Raw genomic sequence first — 19,280 nt, 5'->3', positions numbered from 1 at the left:
AATCTTCAAATATTCAAACATCAAAAAGGTAAAGTGATTTTTTAAACTCTTTCAAACAAGTTAATTTAAATTAATTGATCCCCAACAAATCCTGAATACTTAAGGAAAATATTTTGTAAAATAAATTTGTTTCTTTATTAAGAAATTAAAGTGATAAAAATTTTTAAGAGAAGAAAAAACATTGCATGCATCCCTATGATTGTCTTTCGCACTCCAATATTCGTAGGGATTTCCAATTTGGGGGTCATCCCTCTACTTGCCACTTTCGTACTTGAATATTAGGGATTTCCGATTTGGTGGGTATTTGGAGATGGATCATTTCCGATTAGAGGTATACATATACGAAGAACATCAAAAGAATATCATGTTCAATCTGGGTAGTTTGGATTTGGACGGGGCGATGATGAAGAAAGTTTTCGGTGAAGTTGGGAGGCTCATCCCTGTATGTTTATCGGTGAAGCTCATTACCTCGGTTGTTCTCTGTTGCTTTTCTCCACCAACTCTCAAGGTAAGTAAATTCATATTCACTTTGTATTATTCATTCTGTTTGATGTTTGATGTTTGATCTATTAGCTAGTGTAATGACCCTAACTTTGAGGATCCGCATAACCCTTAAACTGTCTTATTTTGGAATTTTACTTGGATTGTTTTATCTACCACAAGTTCTTCAAATATTTTATCTTAGATTTGATCTTCATCTAAATAGATAGATAAAAACATTGATAGGTCTTTCGTTCTATCTGCTTCTATCTTTTCCTAAGAATGCAAAATTGGAAAAAATAAGCAAATTGGATATTTTGATTTATAGTTATAGGATGAAATTATATAACTAACTAAGTTAATCCCAGACAAAAAAAAATCATTAACAGCAGTCCTCAGTTTTGCTGTTATTAGTTTCAAATCTTCTTTTCACTTCAATTATTTGGTGATACAATACATCAACATGAGTAAGGAACCTAAAACTTAGGATATGATTTCTCTATTTCTTTGTCTTCTTTTGCAGAAAAACCATGACTTTTACTCAACTCCATTCGGCCAATATGTTTGGCATAATTGGTATGTTCTTTCAATTATTTTGTTCAATTATCATATATTCATATTTCCTTTATGCATTTATTAGTTATATTAATGCTACTTTTTCTTGGTTCGTATAGACAATATTATATCTTTCATGGTATTCCTCTCACCCGTGTAAGTTTTCAAATAATTATAACTTGAAAATTGATATAGATTAATGTGAAAGACACACTAATCTCCAATTTTTTTTCTTTTTTGTTCCGCAGCCCGACTTTTTACACCATATGGGACAACAAATCCACGGGAGGGTATCAATTAATTCCATATGTCATTGCACTTTCCAATTCAATGTTTCTCGTCTACTACGGAGCATTGAAGAAAAACAATGATGGTCTTCTACGGGTAATTATAAACATTTTCGGTATCCTAATCAAAACTATGTATATACACTAGTGAAAAGGGGTAAAAAAACGAGAGTAAAAACTCTCGGTTTTGACCCTATAACTTTTGGTATAGACCCAATACCGAAAGTTAAGGTAACTCTCACAATTCCTGGGTATTGACTCTTTCATTAAAAACAATTGGGCGTTTACCGAGAGATATCGTAGAGTCTTTGGTTTAGATACCCGAAAAAAAAAAACCGAAAGTTAATTGGAAAACTTTCGGTTTTTCCTTTTGAAGAAAAACCGAAAAATAATTGGAAAACTTTCAGTTTTTCTTTAAAGGGAAAAACCGAAAGTATTGCTGTTAAATTGTGGACAATGAATGACTTTTTTGGCGGTTGGAGCGAAGTTCAGAGCTTGTGGACAATGAATGACTTTTTTGGCCACATCCACCTCGTAGATAACTCTCTTATATTTATTTTGATACCTCATAGAAATTATATGGTGCAATATAGCATCCACATTCGTCGTTTGAAGGTGAACCTACTCCAATTGGTAGCAAATATAGGTAGTGGCGGTTCAGGAAAAGTTTCGGGATTGTGGACGCTGAATGAATTCTTTGGCCACATCATCCTCGTTTATAACTCTCTTATATATCTTTTTATACTCATATAACTTGTATGGTGCAATATAGCATCCACAATCGTCGTTTGAAAGTGAGCCTACTCCAATTTGCATCAAATAGAGGTAGTCGCAGTTGGAGCGAAGTTCAGAGCTTATGGACGATTAATGACTTCTTTTGGCCACGTTCGCCTCGTAGATAACTCTCTTATATTTCTTTTGATACCTCCTAGAACTTGTATTCTTCACTATAGCATCCACATTCATTGTTTGAAGGTGAGCCTACTCCAATTGGCAATAAATAGAGGTAGTAAGGTTCGTGCGAAGTTTCGGGATTGTGGATGTTGAATGACTTCTTTTGGTCATGTCCTCGTAGATAACTCTCTTATATTTTTTTGATACTTCATTGAACTTGTATGGTGCACTATAGCATCCAAAGTCGTCATTTGAAGGTGAACCCACTCCAATTGGCAACAAATAGATGTAGTCGCGGTTCAGGCAAAGTTTCGGGAGTCTAGACGGTGAATGACTTCTTTTGTCCACGTCCTCCTCGCAGATAACTCTCTTATATTACTTTTGGTCTGCCTCATAATGCCCCAAATCGTAAATATGATATTCTTCATTAAAGTTTGTCTCCAAACGCCCCAAATCCAAAACCTAATATTCTTCATCGTTGTCCGCCTCTAAACTCCCTAAATGAGAAACATTATATTCTTTATTGCAGCCGCCTTCAAACACCTCAAATCAAAAACCTAATATTCTTTATCGCGGTCCTCCTTTAAACGTCATAAACTGAAAATCTAATATTTTTCAAAATGGTTCACCTTTAAACTCCCCAAATTAAGAACTAGACTTTTTTCATTATGGTACGCCTCCAATCTCTCTAAATTAGAAACCTGGCATTTTCTTCGTGGTACGCCTTTAAACGTCCAAAATCGGAAACCTTATATTCTTTATCCCGGTCCACCTCCAAACGCCCCAAATTGTAAACATGATATTCTTCACCAAGGTCCGCCTCCAAACGCCCAAAATCAGAAACCTGATATTCTTTATTGTGGTCCGACTCCAAACGCCCCAAATTGAAAACTTGATATTCTTCATCGCGGTACGTCTTTCGACGCCCTAAATTGGAAACCTGATATTTTGTTATCACGGTCTGCCTCTAAATGTCAAATTGGAAACTTGAGGAAAAAAATATTAGTCTGTCAAATTGAGAAAAATAAACTCATCGTTGTGAACATAATGTTGACAAGGAGGCCGTAAATAAACCAAATAATGCCATTATTATCAACATAAGTGACAAATAAAATGGCCTAAATTGAGAATTTTTGTTTGAATGACTTGTTTCTGTAAAATTGTGATAAAATGTATTACAAACACACAAATGAGTTTTTAAAATTAAACCAAAGGATCGACCACGTACCAGAACTAAAAGGGGTGCGACGAATACACAGATGGAATACACTACGGATATGTGTCCCACATTCAACAAGATGGAATACTCCTTCAAAACAACTTGGGTGTAAGCAACGATAACTCCAAAACCAACAAAGAGAGGAACTAACATCATTGTTATTTATACCTGCATAAATATTTATCAACATGTATTACATATGTAGACTGTAAAGATGAAATAATATGAAAATTACTTGTACCTTCCTAGTCGTATAGAATAGGTAAATAACTATATACACCATTTCGATTAGGATACTGAAGCTGTTTATAGTTACCCGTAAAAGGCCAACATTGTGTTTCTTCAATGCTATGTAGTATAGGTGCAGCATTGAATTGAAAGAGCAACGACATATGAAAATGATTGAAACTCTGTCGTGGACTTGTTATTCCAGATTGTGTAAAAGGTTGGACTGCGGAACAATAAAGAAAAAATTGGAAACATTATATTTCTTATCACGGTTCGACTCCAAACAAACAAATCGGAAACCTGATATTTATCATTACGGTCCGCATTCAAATGTACCAAATCGGAAACCAAATATTCTTCATTACGGTCCGCCTCAAAATGTCTAAATTAGAAACCATAAATATATTCTTCACTGAGGTCCGCCTCCAAATGCCCAAAATTGAAAACCTGATATTCTTTCTCGCGATTCGTCTCCAAACGCCACAAATCATAAACATGATATTCTTCACCGAGGTCTGCCTCCAAACGTCCCAAATCGGAAACTTGATATTCTTTATCGTGGTCTGCCTCCTAATGCCCCAAATCGTAAATATGATATTCTTCATTAAAGTTTGCCTCCAAACGCCCCAAATCCAAAACCTAATATTCTTCATCGTTGTCCGCCTCTAAACTCCCTAAATGAGAAACATTATATTCTTTATTGCGGCCGCCTTCAAACACCTCAAATCAAAAACCTAAAATTATTTATCGCGGTACTCCTCTAAACGTCCTAAACTGAAAATCTAATATTTTTCAAAATGGTTCACCTCTAAATTCCCCAAATTAAGAACTAGACTTTTTTCATTATGGTACGCCTCCAATCGCTCTAAATTAGAAACCTGACATTTTCTTCGTGGTACGCCTCTAAACGCCCAAAATCAGAAACCTTATATTTTTTATCCCGGTCAGCCTCTAAACGCTCCAAATTGTAAACATGATAATCTTCATCAAGGTCCGCCTTCAAATACCCAAAATCGGAAACCTGGTATTCTTTATCGTGGTCCGACTCCAAACGCCCCAAATTGAAAACTTGATATTCTTCATCGCGATCCGTCTCTCGACGCGCTAAATTGGAAACCTGATATTATATATATTATATTATAAAATTAAATAATTTATTAATTTAAAGAGAATGTGTATAGTTCGAGAATTGTGGTTACTAATAAATATAATTAATATAATATATTGGAAATATAATATAAAAATAAGATATTTGTAAGATATTATCACAATATGATAAATTGTGATAATATCGATATTATATTATATTAGTTTCCTTATAAGTTTAATTTAATGTCTATATAAGAGGCATGCCTTATGTAATTGAGAGATCATTGAATAAAATCTTCTTTCATATTCTTACATGGTATCAGAGTCAAAATTTTGTCCTTGAGCACAAAATATAGTCTTTCGCTGCTTCCATCAATGGTTACTTTAAGTCATTGATGGAGGACTCAAATAAACTATATTACCTTATTATGTTTTTTTTATTATGTTTTTTATTTTTTTTAGTGTCATTCGCTTCCGTTAGTTCCTTTGGTTTGGAGCAAGTGGTGCCCCTGCCTTCGGATTCGGAACAACTGGTGTCTCGGCTTTAGCTGCTTCCACACATTCCTTTAGAACACCTGGTGTCTCGGCTTCAACCGCTTCCACACCTTCCTTTGGATTTGGCGCAACTGGAGCTTCTGCTCCTTTTAGATATGGATCAACCAAAACAACGATTTCCACAACCTCCACTTCTTCATTAGGATTTCGATCAACCGTCACTAGTTCTTCGCCATATCCTCCTTTTGGAATGGCAACTAGTGCATCGTCGTCTCCTTTTGGTGCATCTACTTTCAGATCATTTGCGACCTTAGTAGCGCTTGGATCTTCATCTGTTGCTACTCTAACTAGAACACTTTCTTCGCCTTTGGTTGCTACACCATCGTTGTTTGGGGTTTTTAGATTCTTTTTGAAGAATTTCGATCCAATCTCAGCATACATCGTTTACCTGCTTCGATTGCAGGGATGTAATAAATATAATTAATATAATATATTGTAAATATAATATAAAAATAATATATTTGTAAGATATTATCACAATATGATAAATTATGATAATATCGATATTATATTATATTATATTATATTAGTTTCCTTATAAGTTTAATTTAATGTCTATATAAGAGACATGTCTTATTTAATTGAGAAATCATTGAATAAAATCTTCTTTCATATTCTTACAATTTACCAAAGAAAATTAGAAAGATAGGTAGAAATTAAATAGATATAGAGTTATGTGATTATTAGGTAATATGACTAGTTGTACTCATTTCGATTTGGATTTATTTGCAGACTCGTGCTCATGTCGTGTCTATGCACGTATTGTGTTTGTGTCGTGCCAATTTGTGATCGTGTCATGATTATGTCAATTTGTAATCGTGTCATCATCATATCGTCTCGTGTTTGTGTTGTGTGAAATTCACAACTTGAGTGCCCGACTCTATTACCGATGATGTAAAAGGTTGAGCCGTCGAACAACAAAGAAAAAATAACATCATTCTTTATAATTTAATGTTATAGTTTTTTTAAAACTTACATGGTTACTTAGAGGAATACAATGAATAATATAATATTGCATAGACGACCAAGAAAAAATAAAATCAATATAACTATTAGTTGCAGAAAGAAAATATGAATATATGATAATCGAACAAAATGATTTTAAGATGTTAAGAACATAAGTATGCCAACATATTGGTCATGTGGATATGAATTTGAGTAAAGAATGTCATTGATATCTACTTCTTTGTAAGATTAAATTATGTAAATGAAGACATAGAATAGAAATTATATCAAAAAGATCTATCTCAAATGAATTTGTGTATATATCTTATATCAAAATCAAATCTCAATTTCAAATTCATCCAAGCATGTGATATTTCTCAACATTTATTTTCCTAGTTCAGTTAATTGGCAATCAAATGATTTGCTAAGCAACAACATTACATTCACGTTTTTCATTTGACATTTATGCTCAAATCAAGTAAATTCCAAAATACAATGAAAAACATTGGTGCTCTAGCAGCAATTATAACTTAGGTATCAGGTCATTGCAATAATCGATGAAATCCAAACAAGAATAGAGAGTGCATATGAATCTACGTACCTTGAGAGCATTTGACGGAAAAAAAGCGACAGTGAACAAAGAATACGATCGTGCTAATTCGTGTTGACTCAACCCATTGTGGTACACCAAAATCAGGTTTCCGATTTAGAAAGTTTGGAGGTGGATTGCGATGGCGATAAAAAATTAATTGGATGAATTTCTTTGTACTAACAACACGATACAATATTATTTTACTCCGGTTGTGAGTTGACACGAATGACACAAACACAAAACAACATGATCATGACACATAATTGACACAATCATAACACGATCACGAGTCAGGCACTCATTTTCCTCAAAAGTTGTAATTGTCCTATCTCCTTCTCCCTCAAAAGAGATTGAAAAAAGAAATAAATGTTAGATAATAAATATAGGAAATGTTATAAGGATTTAAAAACATGATTTGTAAATTAAATAGTTTTTCTTGACACTTTCTTTATATTTGGTAGATATTTTTTTCTAGTTTTTTTTTTCTTTTTATGAGAGTTCACTTTATTCCATAGTCAATTATTCTAGATCATGTATCATCAAAAGTTCATTAATCCGCACTTTATCTTTTGATGAAACTATATTGTTGAAGCAGATAATTAAATATAAAGTGAAAATGAGTTTAAATGGTGAAAATTGCATAATTAAGGTGTTAGAAAATGTCTTATCAAAAGTTATAAATTGTTATCAATGTGAAAGTGTATTTTGCCTTATCAAATTACTTTACAATAACATAAATATTAGCTTTCAGCATTAAAAAAAAAATACCTTAGCAAATATTATAGTTTTTATTAAATCCTCACCTTTCATAAAGAGCACTATCACCTTGTGTGCTAGTTTTTGTAATTGATTATGGTTTGCCTTTTTTTAACATAATTAATGTTCATCCCTCAAGAAAAATATGAATGCTCATTAGTCACTTAAAACTTAATTCCCTTACTAACAGAGGTTGTGCCACATTTTCAATGATTATCAATTTATTAAAATCACATAGCGATAAAAAAAAAATGGTAGAATAAAAAGCTCCTATAAACTATCTCTCATCTTTCCACAATAAAAAATGATATAATGAAAAGCTCCTACAAACTATAGCACATCTTTCTGCCATTTCATTTGCTAAAATTTTAAAGAGTTCACGTGAAAAGGAAAACAATGGTAGGAGATTTGAGCGAATTTTTAAAGTTTAGCAAGAAAAAACTCAACATAAAACAAGTGAAATCAACATTTAATTGATGCGAATTGAACAAACAACACGAGTTTCTTTCCATAATTTGATACATGTAAAACGAGATTATTCTAAAAACAAAGAAAGGCGAAAAAGACAGTAGAAAATAAAGAACTAAAGAGTGAAGAAGATATACTATGAAAAGATAACATTATAAGCCATTAGTGGATGACTAAATGTGCTCCATGAACATATAATCAAGTGATCCGGCATTTGTCCTCTTTCTGTCTCCTTAGGGCAGATATTGGGCTGATGTTATGTTTTTGAACAGTTGGCAGCTGATGTTTTTCTCAAAATGTTTGGCAGATGTTACAAATGTTCACACAAATATAACTACTCAAATTTGTACTTTTACAATAATAATTATTAGCTCTAGGGTTAGGGCCGGTCCAAATTTTGGGTACTAGGCAAAAAAAAAAATATTGTTCTTAGTTTTTATTTAACTTGTAATATATTTTTTTGTTATATTGAAAATATTAATAATTTTGTACTAAATATAACTTAAGTAATCTAATTGAGTTGGTTAGATCAGTTAAATATTATAATAATTTCCAATTATGTTTAAGTTCAAATCTTGGTAGAGTAATTTTTAAAAATAATTGTAGGGCTCCCGAGAAGGTAGGGCCCTAGCTTGCCTCAACTTGGGCCGGCCCTGAGTTCTATATAAATCTCCAACATAATTGGTCACTCATGGCCCTATTTAGAAACTTTTTTCTTTCAAAATTCTCATTTGGACATGAATTTAAATGAGTTCATGTTTGAAAACAGTATTTAGTTAGACATATTAAAAAATTATTCATGTTTCTCATCTTGGATCCGTTGGTTAAATATTGGGGTTATAAATTTATAGAATATTGATCAATATGATGTTTTTTTTATAGAGTTTAGGAAGGATAATATGATTACCATAATGTACAAATTCTTTTGGAGAAATCCTTAGAAGAACCACGTGATTGCAGACAAAGGAAATGGCGTCGACAGTTTTTGTTTTTATTACCTGCCTCAGTATTTGCAAATTGTATCAAAAAATTTAGAAAAAAAAGGATCAATTAATCAATATATAGTCTACAACTAAAATGTTCTTCATCTTTTATAATGATTGTAAAAATAAGTAGTAAATTAATTCTTACAATGATGCTCAAAGGTGCTGCAAAAACCGAAATAGAGAGAATGAAAGACAAATCCATCCCAAAACATGAACTCGATTCGAACCATTTGTCAAAAAATGTGCAGCATAGGACAATCGAAGAAAACCCCATGAAATTTAAAAGCATAAGTAACTTCAAAGTGCTCACCCGCAAAAGAAAAGCATCATTGATACATATATATCAATTAGAGTCGTCCCGAATTAATAAAAAATTGTGAGATTTGAAATGATAACCAAATAAAAATTCTCAAATTTTTAATCTCTGAATCATTATGCTAAAACTAATACATTTATTAAATATCATTTTGTTATTAAATGGCTGCCCAAGTCCAGCTTACCCTAGGCTGGGCATACATTTATCACTTTGACAAATGAGAAAGGAAGAAAAAACAGATTATCTTCTTCGTTTGGTTAAAGGTTAAAGGTTCAGTTTTGGGCACAGGAAACATGATATCTCTTGAAAGAAGAATGAATGTGGTACGAAAATGAAGGGTAAGGGTATATAATACTTACCTACATATATATATAGTGTAGGAAAGGTAAATGAGAGATTAATAATTAATTAAGATGGTAATAATTAGCAGTGTACTTTGCCATAATAAAATTAAGAAATTAGATTAATCATGTTTAGGTGTCAAATAAAGGATTAAGCTAGCTAGCAAGGACTCCAACTAAGACATAAAGCACCTCTTAAGCCGATACTTTATGATCTACCTCGTACTAAGATGCCATGTGGCTTGATTCCAATGTAGCTAAACCTAATTAACTTAGTTCTTAAAAGTATACATATAAAATAATACACACTTATTTTTTATGCATGATAATTTTCGTTCAAAATTGTTATTACCTCGTACTACAATTCTTTGTATGCATTTTTAGATGTGTCGTGATTTGGATCAAAAATAATATTTTTTTTTGTAAATTATATTTGACTTTGGTGTTTAGTCTCTTCTTAATGTTAAATGATGAAAAATAATATGCTTAGACAAGGAGAAATGGTTTATGCAATTAGCTTTTGGTTTAATACTTACTAAATACTCCAATTTTTGCTTAGGCGAGTATAATACAAACTCATTTGCTTATGATATTTTTTTAGGAGTTCATAAATGTTAACAATTTATACTACTCTTATACTTCACCATGGTTTTAATCAGTACACACACTTATCAAATTTTAGATTATTCTAAAATGTTCTATACTTCAATATTATAAACAAAATGAGGAAATGGATATTTAATGAATAGTCTTAAGGGTGAATTTTGAAATTCTTTAATACTTTGAGGGCTTATTTATAGATTTACTAAAAAAAATTGAGGTCTTGCTTGTTTTAGGTGAAGTAATATTTGAGAAGTGGAATTTAAATTCACAAAACTACTTAGAATATTAAATATTGGAAATGAAATATCATGATAGATGGTGTTATTTTATTTTAATATGAAGATATATTGTAATGTTTTTTTTAAGACAAGTACAACAAAAGCACATATAAATTGTCACACACAGTGAAGAAAGTGAGATAATGATTATTTAAATAATCTACAATTACTTACACATATTCTTTTGTCAATCAATTTATTCATACAAAATCTCTCTATGTTTTTATATCATTTTAAGTATTTTTATCTTAATCCAATATTTTATAACTGATACCAAACAAATTTCTTTTAAATAACTCAAATCTGAACCAGAACCCCAAAATTCTAAAAATTAAAAAAGAACTAATCAAATAAATCACTTTAGTATTTATCCATCATTCTTACAAATTTTAACTACTTTCACCCCCAAAAATTAGTAACTTACAAAGATTTGATTTAGAATATAGATAAATCGAATAATATATAGAAATTGAGTTTTATATTAAATTTAAAAATCATCCAAGTTAAAGAATATCCTGAAAATTTATTACCTAATTCAATCTTGTCTTATTATGATTTAATTATGGTGGTCAAGTTGTCTATTTGTGGATCTACTACTTCCATTGATGATGGGTTTGCTTAATACTAAAAATGTTTACCTAATTGGTGCTAGATTTTTAATATATTAGGCCACAATGAACTCAAATTTCCATCTTTTTCATTTCAACCTTGAGGCTAGAACATATGTATGTGTCTAGTAAATAGTTGAGTTATTCAACTATATATATATTGCATGCCATGTTTTATTCTAGAGTTTATTACTCTTAATAATATTGTTCTCCCGTTTTTTTTTGTCGAAGATATGGATAGCTTTTCATCCCCCATTTGATCCTTTGAAAGATTGTTTTTTTTTTTTTTTTTTTTTTTTTTGTAAGAATTGAGTTTTGTTTCAATTTTTTATAGGAGATTTGTTCAATTTGAAAAACAATTATAGTGCATTGAATGATATAATCTTATTTTTAATCTTCTTATATAGATAAATGTAAATGATATTAACTATTGTTATTATAGATGTCAAAAATATTGAATTAGTTTAATCAGCCTAGAAGAGATTTATTAATTAGTTGTCTTGTTTATAAAATTAACATGTTAAGCGTAATTTTCCATTTCATTTTGGAAAATCAAGTTTACTAAACTCATTTGGTGTCCCTGTAATGGTTTTTCCAGAGATTTCTCGTGGGGTAGCCTTGTATTTGGACCGGATACAAGATCAATCTTTCAGACAATATCTCTCATAGTTATCTCTATCGTTGTAATCGTATTTTGTGTGTTCATTGCCAAAAATATCATGGATGATTTCCCCCACCATTTAGGGATATTAATCGTGGTTGTGCCCATTGTCTTCACACTTTGGGTGGGCTCGTGTTTTCCGTCCTATAATCAGTTTGATCTCTTGCTCAACAGAAATTTTGCAATAAATTTTTAACCTCTTTCAGGGAATTGTACTTCTTTTGTTGAAGTCATCAAGAGATCCTGGCCTTCTACCACGTAATTTGTGTTATGTCAAAAGCTATTGAAGGGATTACAGAAACTGTTACTAGTCAATCATAGTCATTGGGTTAAGGAGATGCAAGTCAATTGGATAACTGGGAAGGTTAAATACACTTGCATGCTCACACGGTTCAATATGTAATAACTGCGTCGAAAGGTTCTACCATTACTGCCCCTGAAGAACAGATGAAGAAAGAAACAGAGTGTAATATGTTTAAAACCTATTAATCTAAGGCCTGTACTAGAACAAACTTCATTTCAATCCATCTGTAACATTGTAACACAATAAGGAGACTGAAATCCAGCAGGTGCTTACCTGATCTGAAGAACAGATGAAGAAAGAAACAGAGTGCAATATGTGCAATATGTTTAAAACCTATTCATCTAAGGCTTGTCCAAGTTCCTCCTCGACATTTCTCTCAACATCTCCCTCGATGACGTCGTTGTTCACTATCGGCAAGTTGGGTCGGGGTCCATTTCTGTAAATCCAATACAAGATCATCTGGACAACACCAAAAAACAGACCAAGAACATTTGGAATCTGTATCAACACCAACAAAATGAGAAAAAAACGTTATTAGTTCATTAAATGAGTTCACTTTTGTAAATTTTATTAACTTTTTGAAATGATCTTACCGCTATGTTCATGTCATTAATGAGGAGTCCATAGATAAACCAAATTATGGCATTTATTGTCAACGTAAGTGACAAATAGAACGGCATAAATTGGGAATTCTTTGTCTGAATCACTTGTTTCTGCAAAATTGTGAAGAAAAAAAAATGTTAATCTTTGATTACAAACACAAATGAGTATTTAAAGTTAAATAAAAGAAACGAATACATACCACAACTAAAAGTGGGGCGACAAATACGCAGACTGAAAACACTAGGCATATACGTCCCACGATCTGCAACCGGGACGAATAATCCTTGATGGCGAATTGGGACGAAATGACTATGGCTGCGAATCCTACCAGAATGAGAACTAACATCCTCACGGTTTGCACCTGTATAAATATTCATCAACAAAATGTATTACATATACAGATTGGAAATAAATGAAATAATATAAATTCTCTTTTACCTTAGTAGTCGAATAATATAGGTAGATTGATATATAAACAGTTTCGATAAGGATACCGAAACTGTTTATTGTGATCAGAAGAACCACGTCGTGTTTCTTCAAGATCCCGTAATACAGCAGCAGCGTGGCACTGAAAAGTGCCACGACGTACGGAACCGATTGAAACCCGGCCGTGGACTTGTTAGTCCAAATAGTGTAAAATGTCGGGCTGTGGAACAATGATGAATTAATTTGTTAGATTAATATGTGGTTCACACCATTTTTTATCATTTTTGAAGTTACGGGTATTTTACAAACTTACACGGGTGAAAGAAACACCATAGACGATATAATATTGCCTAGACAAACCAATAAAAAATATGATTAATATAACCAATAGTTGCAGTAATGAAATATGAATATATATGATAATGTTAAGAACATACCAAATATGCCAAATATATTGGCCACATGAACTTGAGTAAAATATGTCATTAGATTCTGCAAAAACGAAATTTGGAATTGAAATGCAGTTTGTTACTGTAATGGAACACAGGGGAAATCGAAAGAGAATCCCCTGGATCTGAAATGAAAACTAAGCAGAGACAGATTTGAAATTTGGAGTTAAGCAAACATTGTCTAAACCTGTCCTAATACCAAACTAAACCTAGATAAAGCATGCATTCTATCATAAGATAGACTAAGTTGAAAATTAGTTGTTAGGTTTAAGGTTTAGGTCAAACATTTTGTGTTTTGTATTATGAGCGCAGAGGATACAACCATTTGATAAAATTCTTCTATTTGGAGCTGAACTATAAGAGATAATCTCTTTCATTTGAAAATTAAATGTTGAACAAATCAAATGAAAGTCAGTATTGAAATACTACAAACATACATACAAATGGCCTAATCAGTTTGGTCCTTTCATAATCATGTAGTGTTTTATTCATCATTTTCTTAACAGGATCATCAAATCCCCTGGATCTGAAATGAAAACTAAGCAGAGACAGATTTGAAATTTGGAGTTAAGCAAACATTGTCTAAACCTGTCCTAATACTAAACTAAACCTAGATAAAGCATGCATTCTATCATAAGATAGACTAAGTTGAAAATTAGTTGTTAGGTTTAAGGTTTAGGTCAAACATTTTGTGTTTTGTATTATGAGCGCAGAGGATACAACCATTTGATAAAATTCTTCTATTTGGAGCTGAACTATAAGAGATAATCTCTTTCATTTGAAAATTAAATGTTGAACAAATCAAATGAAAGTCAGTATTGAAATACTACAAACATACATACAAATGGCCTAATCAGTTTGGTCCTTTCATAATCATGTAGTGTTTTATTCATCATTTTCTTAACAGGATCATCAAATCCCCTGGATCTGAAATGAAAACTAAGCAGAGACAGATTTGAAATTTGGAGTTAAGCAAACATTGTCTAAACCTGTCCTAATACTAAACTAAACCTAGATAAAGCATGCATTCTATCATAAGATAGACTAAGTTGAAAATTAGTTGTTAGGTTTAAGGTTTAGGTCAAACATTTTGTGTTTTGTATTATGAGCGCAGAGGATACAACCATTTGATAAAATTCTTCTATTTGGAGCTGAACTATAAGAGATAATCTCTTTCATTTGAAAATTAAATGTTGAACAAATCAAATGAAAGTCAGTATTGAAATACTACAAACATACATACAAATGGCCTAATCAGTTTGGTCCTTTCATAATCATGTAGTGTTTTATTCATCATTTTCTTAACAGGATCATCAAATCTATAGAGCGAAATTACTTACCTGGAAAACTGCTGAAGGAAGGAGAGAGATCCAGAGAATGAAGAAGAGAGAAAAGGGTTTAGTGAATATTCAGTGTGAGGAAGAAGACGGGTGGGGTGAGGGGAGATTCTTCATTCCCATCAAAAAAAAAATTCCCAAATTGGAAAAGAAAGTTTGTTGCTTGTGCAACTCAAAAATTTCTTTTTCTGTTAATTTCTTTTTCCCTTTTCTTCTTCATCTTCATCGCCATGTAGGATAAACAGGAGAAAATATAGTTTCTGTAATGCATTCAGCAGAACTTCTTCCTCCATTGCTCTGCAAATGAAGTAAAAAATTATATAATCTGCAGACATTGAACATTCAAAACAGAAATGATCCAAGTGAAGAGAATTCTACAACATTATTACTATTTTACAAAAAGAAACAGAAATTATTTTGATAGAAGGATTGCCTATCTTCTTTCTGTTTAGTTACGATAAAATGTTACATTCTTAACAGGTCACAGCTTTTGTATATATGAATGAATGGCCTTGAAGTTGTTGCTGATCAAGAATGAACTTAGGCCATGGTTTATGGTTAGCTGATTATTAATATAATTGCAGTTGTAAGTAAGGCATACAAGTTAACAAACAAAACCATGATACATACATATGCAGATGAATAAAACCTAGGTTAGAATCAGAGTATTATTTAGTGATAATAAGCCTGAAATTAGGGGAAAATTGGAATCATTCGTTATTCAACAAATTGGTAAAGTGAAGACGGGAGTACGTACGTACTTACTACAGTTGATGAATTATCAGCCTCGAGAAGCTTGAGAGTCTCGAAATGGCAAGAACCAGAAGCAATTAAGTTGATAGTCGCCGCCGATGATGATGAAGAAGAACACCATATCTGTTTGGGAAAATTTCTCTGGTTTTGAGCGGAGATGTTGAAGATGATGGTATTATTCAAGAGATTTACATACATTTTGTGGAATTCATCAACATCAACACAACAGAACAGAACAGATGGATGAAGAAGCAACGCCGCCGTATTTAAGAAGCATAGCAAGAGAGAGATTTATGACTCAATCAATCAACTGTTTCAAATTTCATCATTTGGATTCAAATACTTTAATTTAAATACTATTATGATATTTTTTTATATTTTAAAGTATGAATATTTTCATATTTTTATTATAAGTTAGTTTTTTAATTAAATGTTATTTTTTATATTTTAAAATAAGATACAAATATTTTAATGTTTACTTAAAATAATTTATTCATACCCCACTTAACCATCATCACGACATAATCTTAAAATTCAAGAGTGACCTAAACTCCAATCCCACCAATTAAATCGTTTGATATCTAATAAGTCAACAGCATTAGAATCATCGTCACAAATGTCGAAACCGCATTTCTAGTGTCATTCCAATTCAATGTCTTTCACCACTTTCATCAATATCATCACCCCAACCGTAACCCACTAAGGCCCTATAGCCCACAAAGGCAAACTCGAAAGAATAGGCACAAAAAACGACGCTAAAAAGTATAATCCAACTAACCGTCGTCAATCCTGTCCTCCCCCGGCCTTCCCGAATCCCAGCCGACGATTCCACGTAAGTCGCTACCGGCGATACGCCAAGTGCGGACCCCACCACGGTTGCGCATGCATCGACCATGTAGGCTTGATAGTCGCCTTCAAAACTTCCATTTTCGCCTACAAGTCCCGCTATTTCGGCCAATTGTGTATAATGTACGTACCAGTCGTGGATAACACGTCAACGTATAACAAAGTGGCCAACGCGAGCCAAACCTGGCTCGTGTTGAAACCGGAGAAACTTATTGCTCCCGCGGTTGATTTAATCGTGTGAAAATCAATTATCTTTTTGAAATATTGTATCTTGAGTCACCAATTGGCGTGTTTGGAAAATTTGTGAGGTTGTGCCTCTAATGCATGAAATTATTGTCACAAATACTATTCCTTATATCATGCTTCCTTTTATATTCTTTGTTAAACAATGACATATTATTAGAAAGCCAGCCCAGCCGAGCCAAGCCAAGCCAGAACGTCGGACTTGTCATCTTGCCCGCGGTGCATTGACCAGTCATCGGGTCAATGCTCGAGCAGGCGGTGATTATAACCAACGTTGTTGTCGGGTCAGGACCCACAAGATCCACTTCTTGGCTTGATTGTAACCCCAAAAATGCAATGAAGAGCCCAATCCCAGCCGCACAGGCCAGCCGGACCATTGGCGGAGCTATGTGGTGGGTGGAGGTGGAGCCCAGTTTAGTTTCTAAAATTATATGTATATATATTTTACAAAATAAAAAGTTGTCCAGATGGTGCTATAGACCAAGTTTATATGGGAGATCATGTGATTTTATAATAATACATCAATTTTAATTTATATATAAATAAAATTTATTTATATAAGTTAAAGTATAATAAATTATATATAAAATAGTGTAAATTATATAATAGTATTATTTATTTTAGAATTACATTTATATTATAAAGGTTAAAATAGTTATTTATATAAATATAAGGTAAAATAATTTTTATATTTTTTAATTTTAAATTATTTTAAAAATTTATAAAAAAAATATAAATTAATATATTCAAAAACAAATTAATACAGTTATATTGATTTGGTTCGGTTATTTAAATATACAAATGAATATATTATTTATTCTTTTAAAACGGTTTATAAATATTAATATTATAATCGTCTTCTCATGTGCCTACTCACTTAATAATATATTTTTTTATAGTAATTTTGTGATTTTTTTCTTATATTCATGTTTTAATTTTTTTCTATATTCTCACCAAATTAGACTAAAATCCACTAAATTAAACTTTAATGTTTTTTTATATATAATACTTTACTTATTTAAAACCTAATTAATTTATCACACATTTTTTTAACCTAATTTTTCTTTAATTATATAAATTTAAATGTATAAATTTATTTTTTAAATCGAGTGATATTATCAATTTTTAAATTTCGTATATTTATTTTTTTTTAGTAAAGGTATTCGTAGAACAGTTTGATTAATAGGTTAATTTATTACCCATAATAGTGTAATACATATATCTTTATGGCCCATGGGAAAAAATTCCTTAGAATCTTTACAGCCCTCCGGAGAAAAAAAAAATCATGAATTCGTCCTTGAGCCGGACTGATTGAGTATAAGTCGAGTCAACTTTCAATAGAGCCCCAAAACCGCAATGATGAAAAACGCGATTCCTTCAACAAGAATTATCGTCATTGCGGTTTGGTATGAAATGGGTCCGGATCCATGAAACCCGACAAGATTATATACCAAGTAAGCATTTAGACTCATACACGTAGCCTACCAAGAGGTAAATTGGCGAAAATAACCATGACAAATGACCCAATCATTGATGATAATGTTGTTGCAACTATAAGATCCGTTTTCACATTTGAGAGGCATTTTTTTGGTAAGAAACATCGGAATTCAAGACAGAACATGTCCCACCGGAGTCAGTTAAAATGGTGACATTAACCGTAATTATGTAGGTTATGGTGGTTAATAATGTGTTCACATTAACTTCTTCTTTTTCCCTTCTTTCTCTCTTCACCGATTTCGCTGTTTCCTTCTTCTTTATCTCTTCCTCGATTCTGTCGTTCCCTTCTTCTTTCTCTCTTCGTTGAATCTGCCTTCACCGATTGTGTCACCTAGGAGTCTGCGTGCTGGAGTTGCGCCTAGTCTCCTGCAGCAGTGGTCTTCTTTCCTTCCTTTGCTAACGCCGTCACCGTTAAAGTCGCATGCCGCCTCCCCTGTCGCCAAGTAAGGTATGTATATTCGTTTTTTTTCTATCTTTTTTCTTCGAACCAAGATCTTGTTCTATTTCAAGTCTAAGCGGATTTCTCTCGTCTTTCCGGGATGATTAGACTATATACATGAACAAACGCCACATTCTTATTCATCTTTCAATCCGTGAGTCTCTTTCTTCTGCTCCTTACTAGAGGTGGCAATTTGAAACCGACCCGAACTGAACCGATTGGTATGGTTTTTCCCCGCTTTGACTGGGGATCGGGGCGGATCGGGGAAAACCCGAAATATGTTAACCGAGGTTCGGGGCGGGGATGGTATTTACATGCACCGAACCGAACCGATAAAATATAATTATATTTATTTAATAAAAATATATTAATTAATGAAATCATTAATTAATGTAATCATTATTTTTCTCTTTTTTTCATTGAAAACCTTTTTATCTTCCTTCCCTCTACACGCTATATCTAATTATCTTTTACTTTTTACCTCTTTATCTTCCTCTCATCTTCCTCAATTCTCATTACCAT

General features: G+C 32.2%; 1 protein-coding gene and 1 pseudogene across 2 annotated transcripts; both read right to left on the bottom strand.

Annotated features, from left to right (window-relative positions):
- Positions 1–12,371: 12,371 nt before the first annotated feature.
- On the bottom strand, positions 12,372–15,919 carry LOC124910779 (bidirectional sugar transporter SWEET11-like). Of its 2 annotated transcripts, none has more exons than XM_047451457.1 (8): positions 15,738–15,919; positions 14,984–15,277; positions 13,632–13,686; positions 13,508–13,544; positions 13,207–13,414; positions 12,968–13,129; positions 12,759–12,878; positions 12,372–12,663 (listed from the first exon to the last, which is right to left on the bottom strand). In XM_047451457.1, the coding sequence occupies exons 3-8, from the start codon at positions 13,678–13,680 to the stop codon at positions 12,499–12,501; spliced, it is 741 nt and encodes a 246-aa protein (XP_047307413.1). In that variant the 5' UTR covers positions 13,681–13,686; positions 14,984–15,277; positions 15,738–15,919; the 3' UTR covers positions 12,372–12,498. The 2 variants fall into 2 exon arrangements, with proteins under 2 accessions (XP_047307413.1, XP_047307412.1); XM_047451456.1 differs by having other exon boundaries at positions 15,742–15,919.
- Positions 15,920–16,278: 359 nt separating this feature from the next.
- Positions 16,279–19,280, bottom strand: LOC124944845 (annotated as a pseudogene).

This window comes from Impatiens glandulifera, chromosome 7 (assembly GCF_907164915.1).
Source record: "Impatiens glandulifera chromosome 7, dImpGla2.1, whole genome shotgun sequence".
Taxonomy (NCBI): Eukaryota; Viridiplantae; Streptophyta; class Magnoliopsida; order Ericales; family Balsaminaceae; genus Impatiens; species Impatiens glandulifera.
Note: the sequence above shows the minus strand (reverse complement) of the source record. Positions and strands in the feature narration are given on the sequence as shown.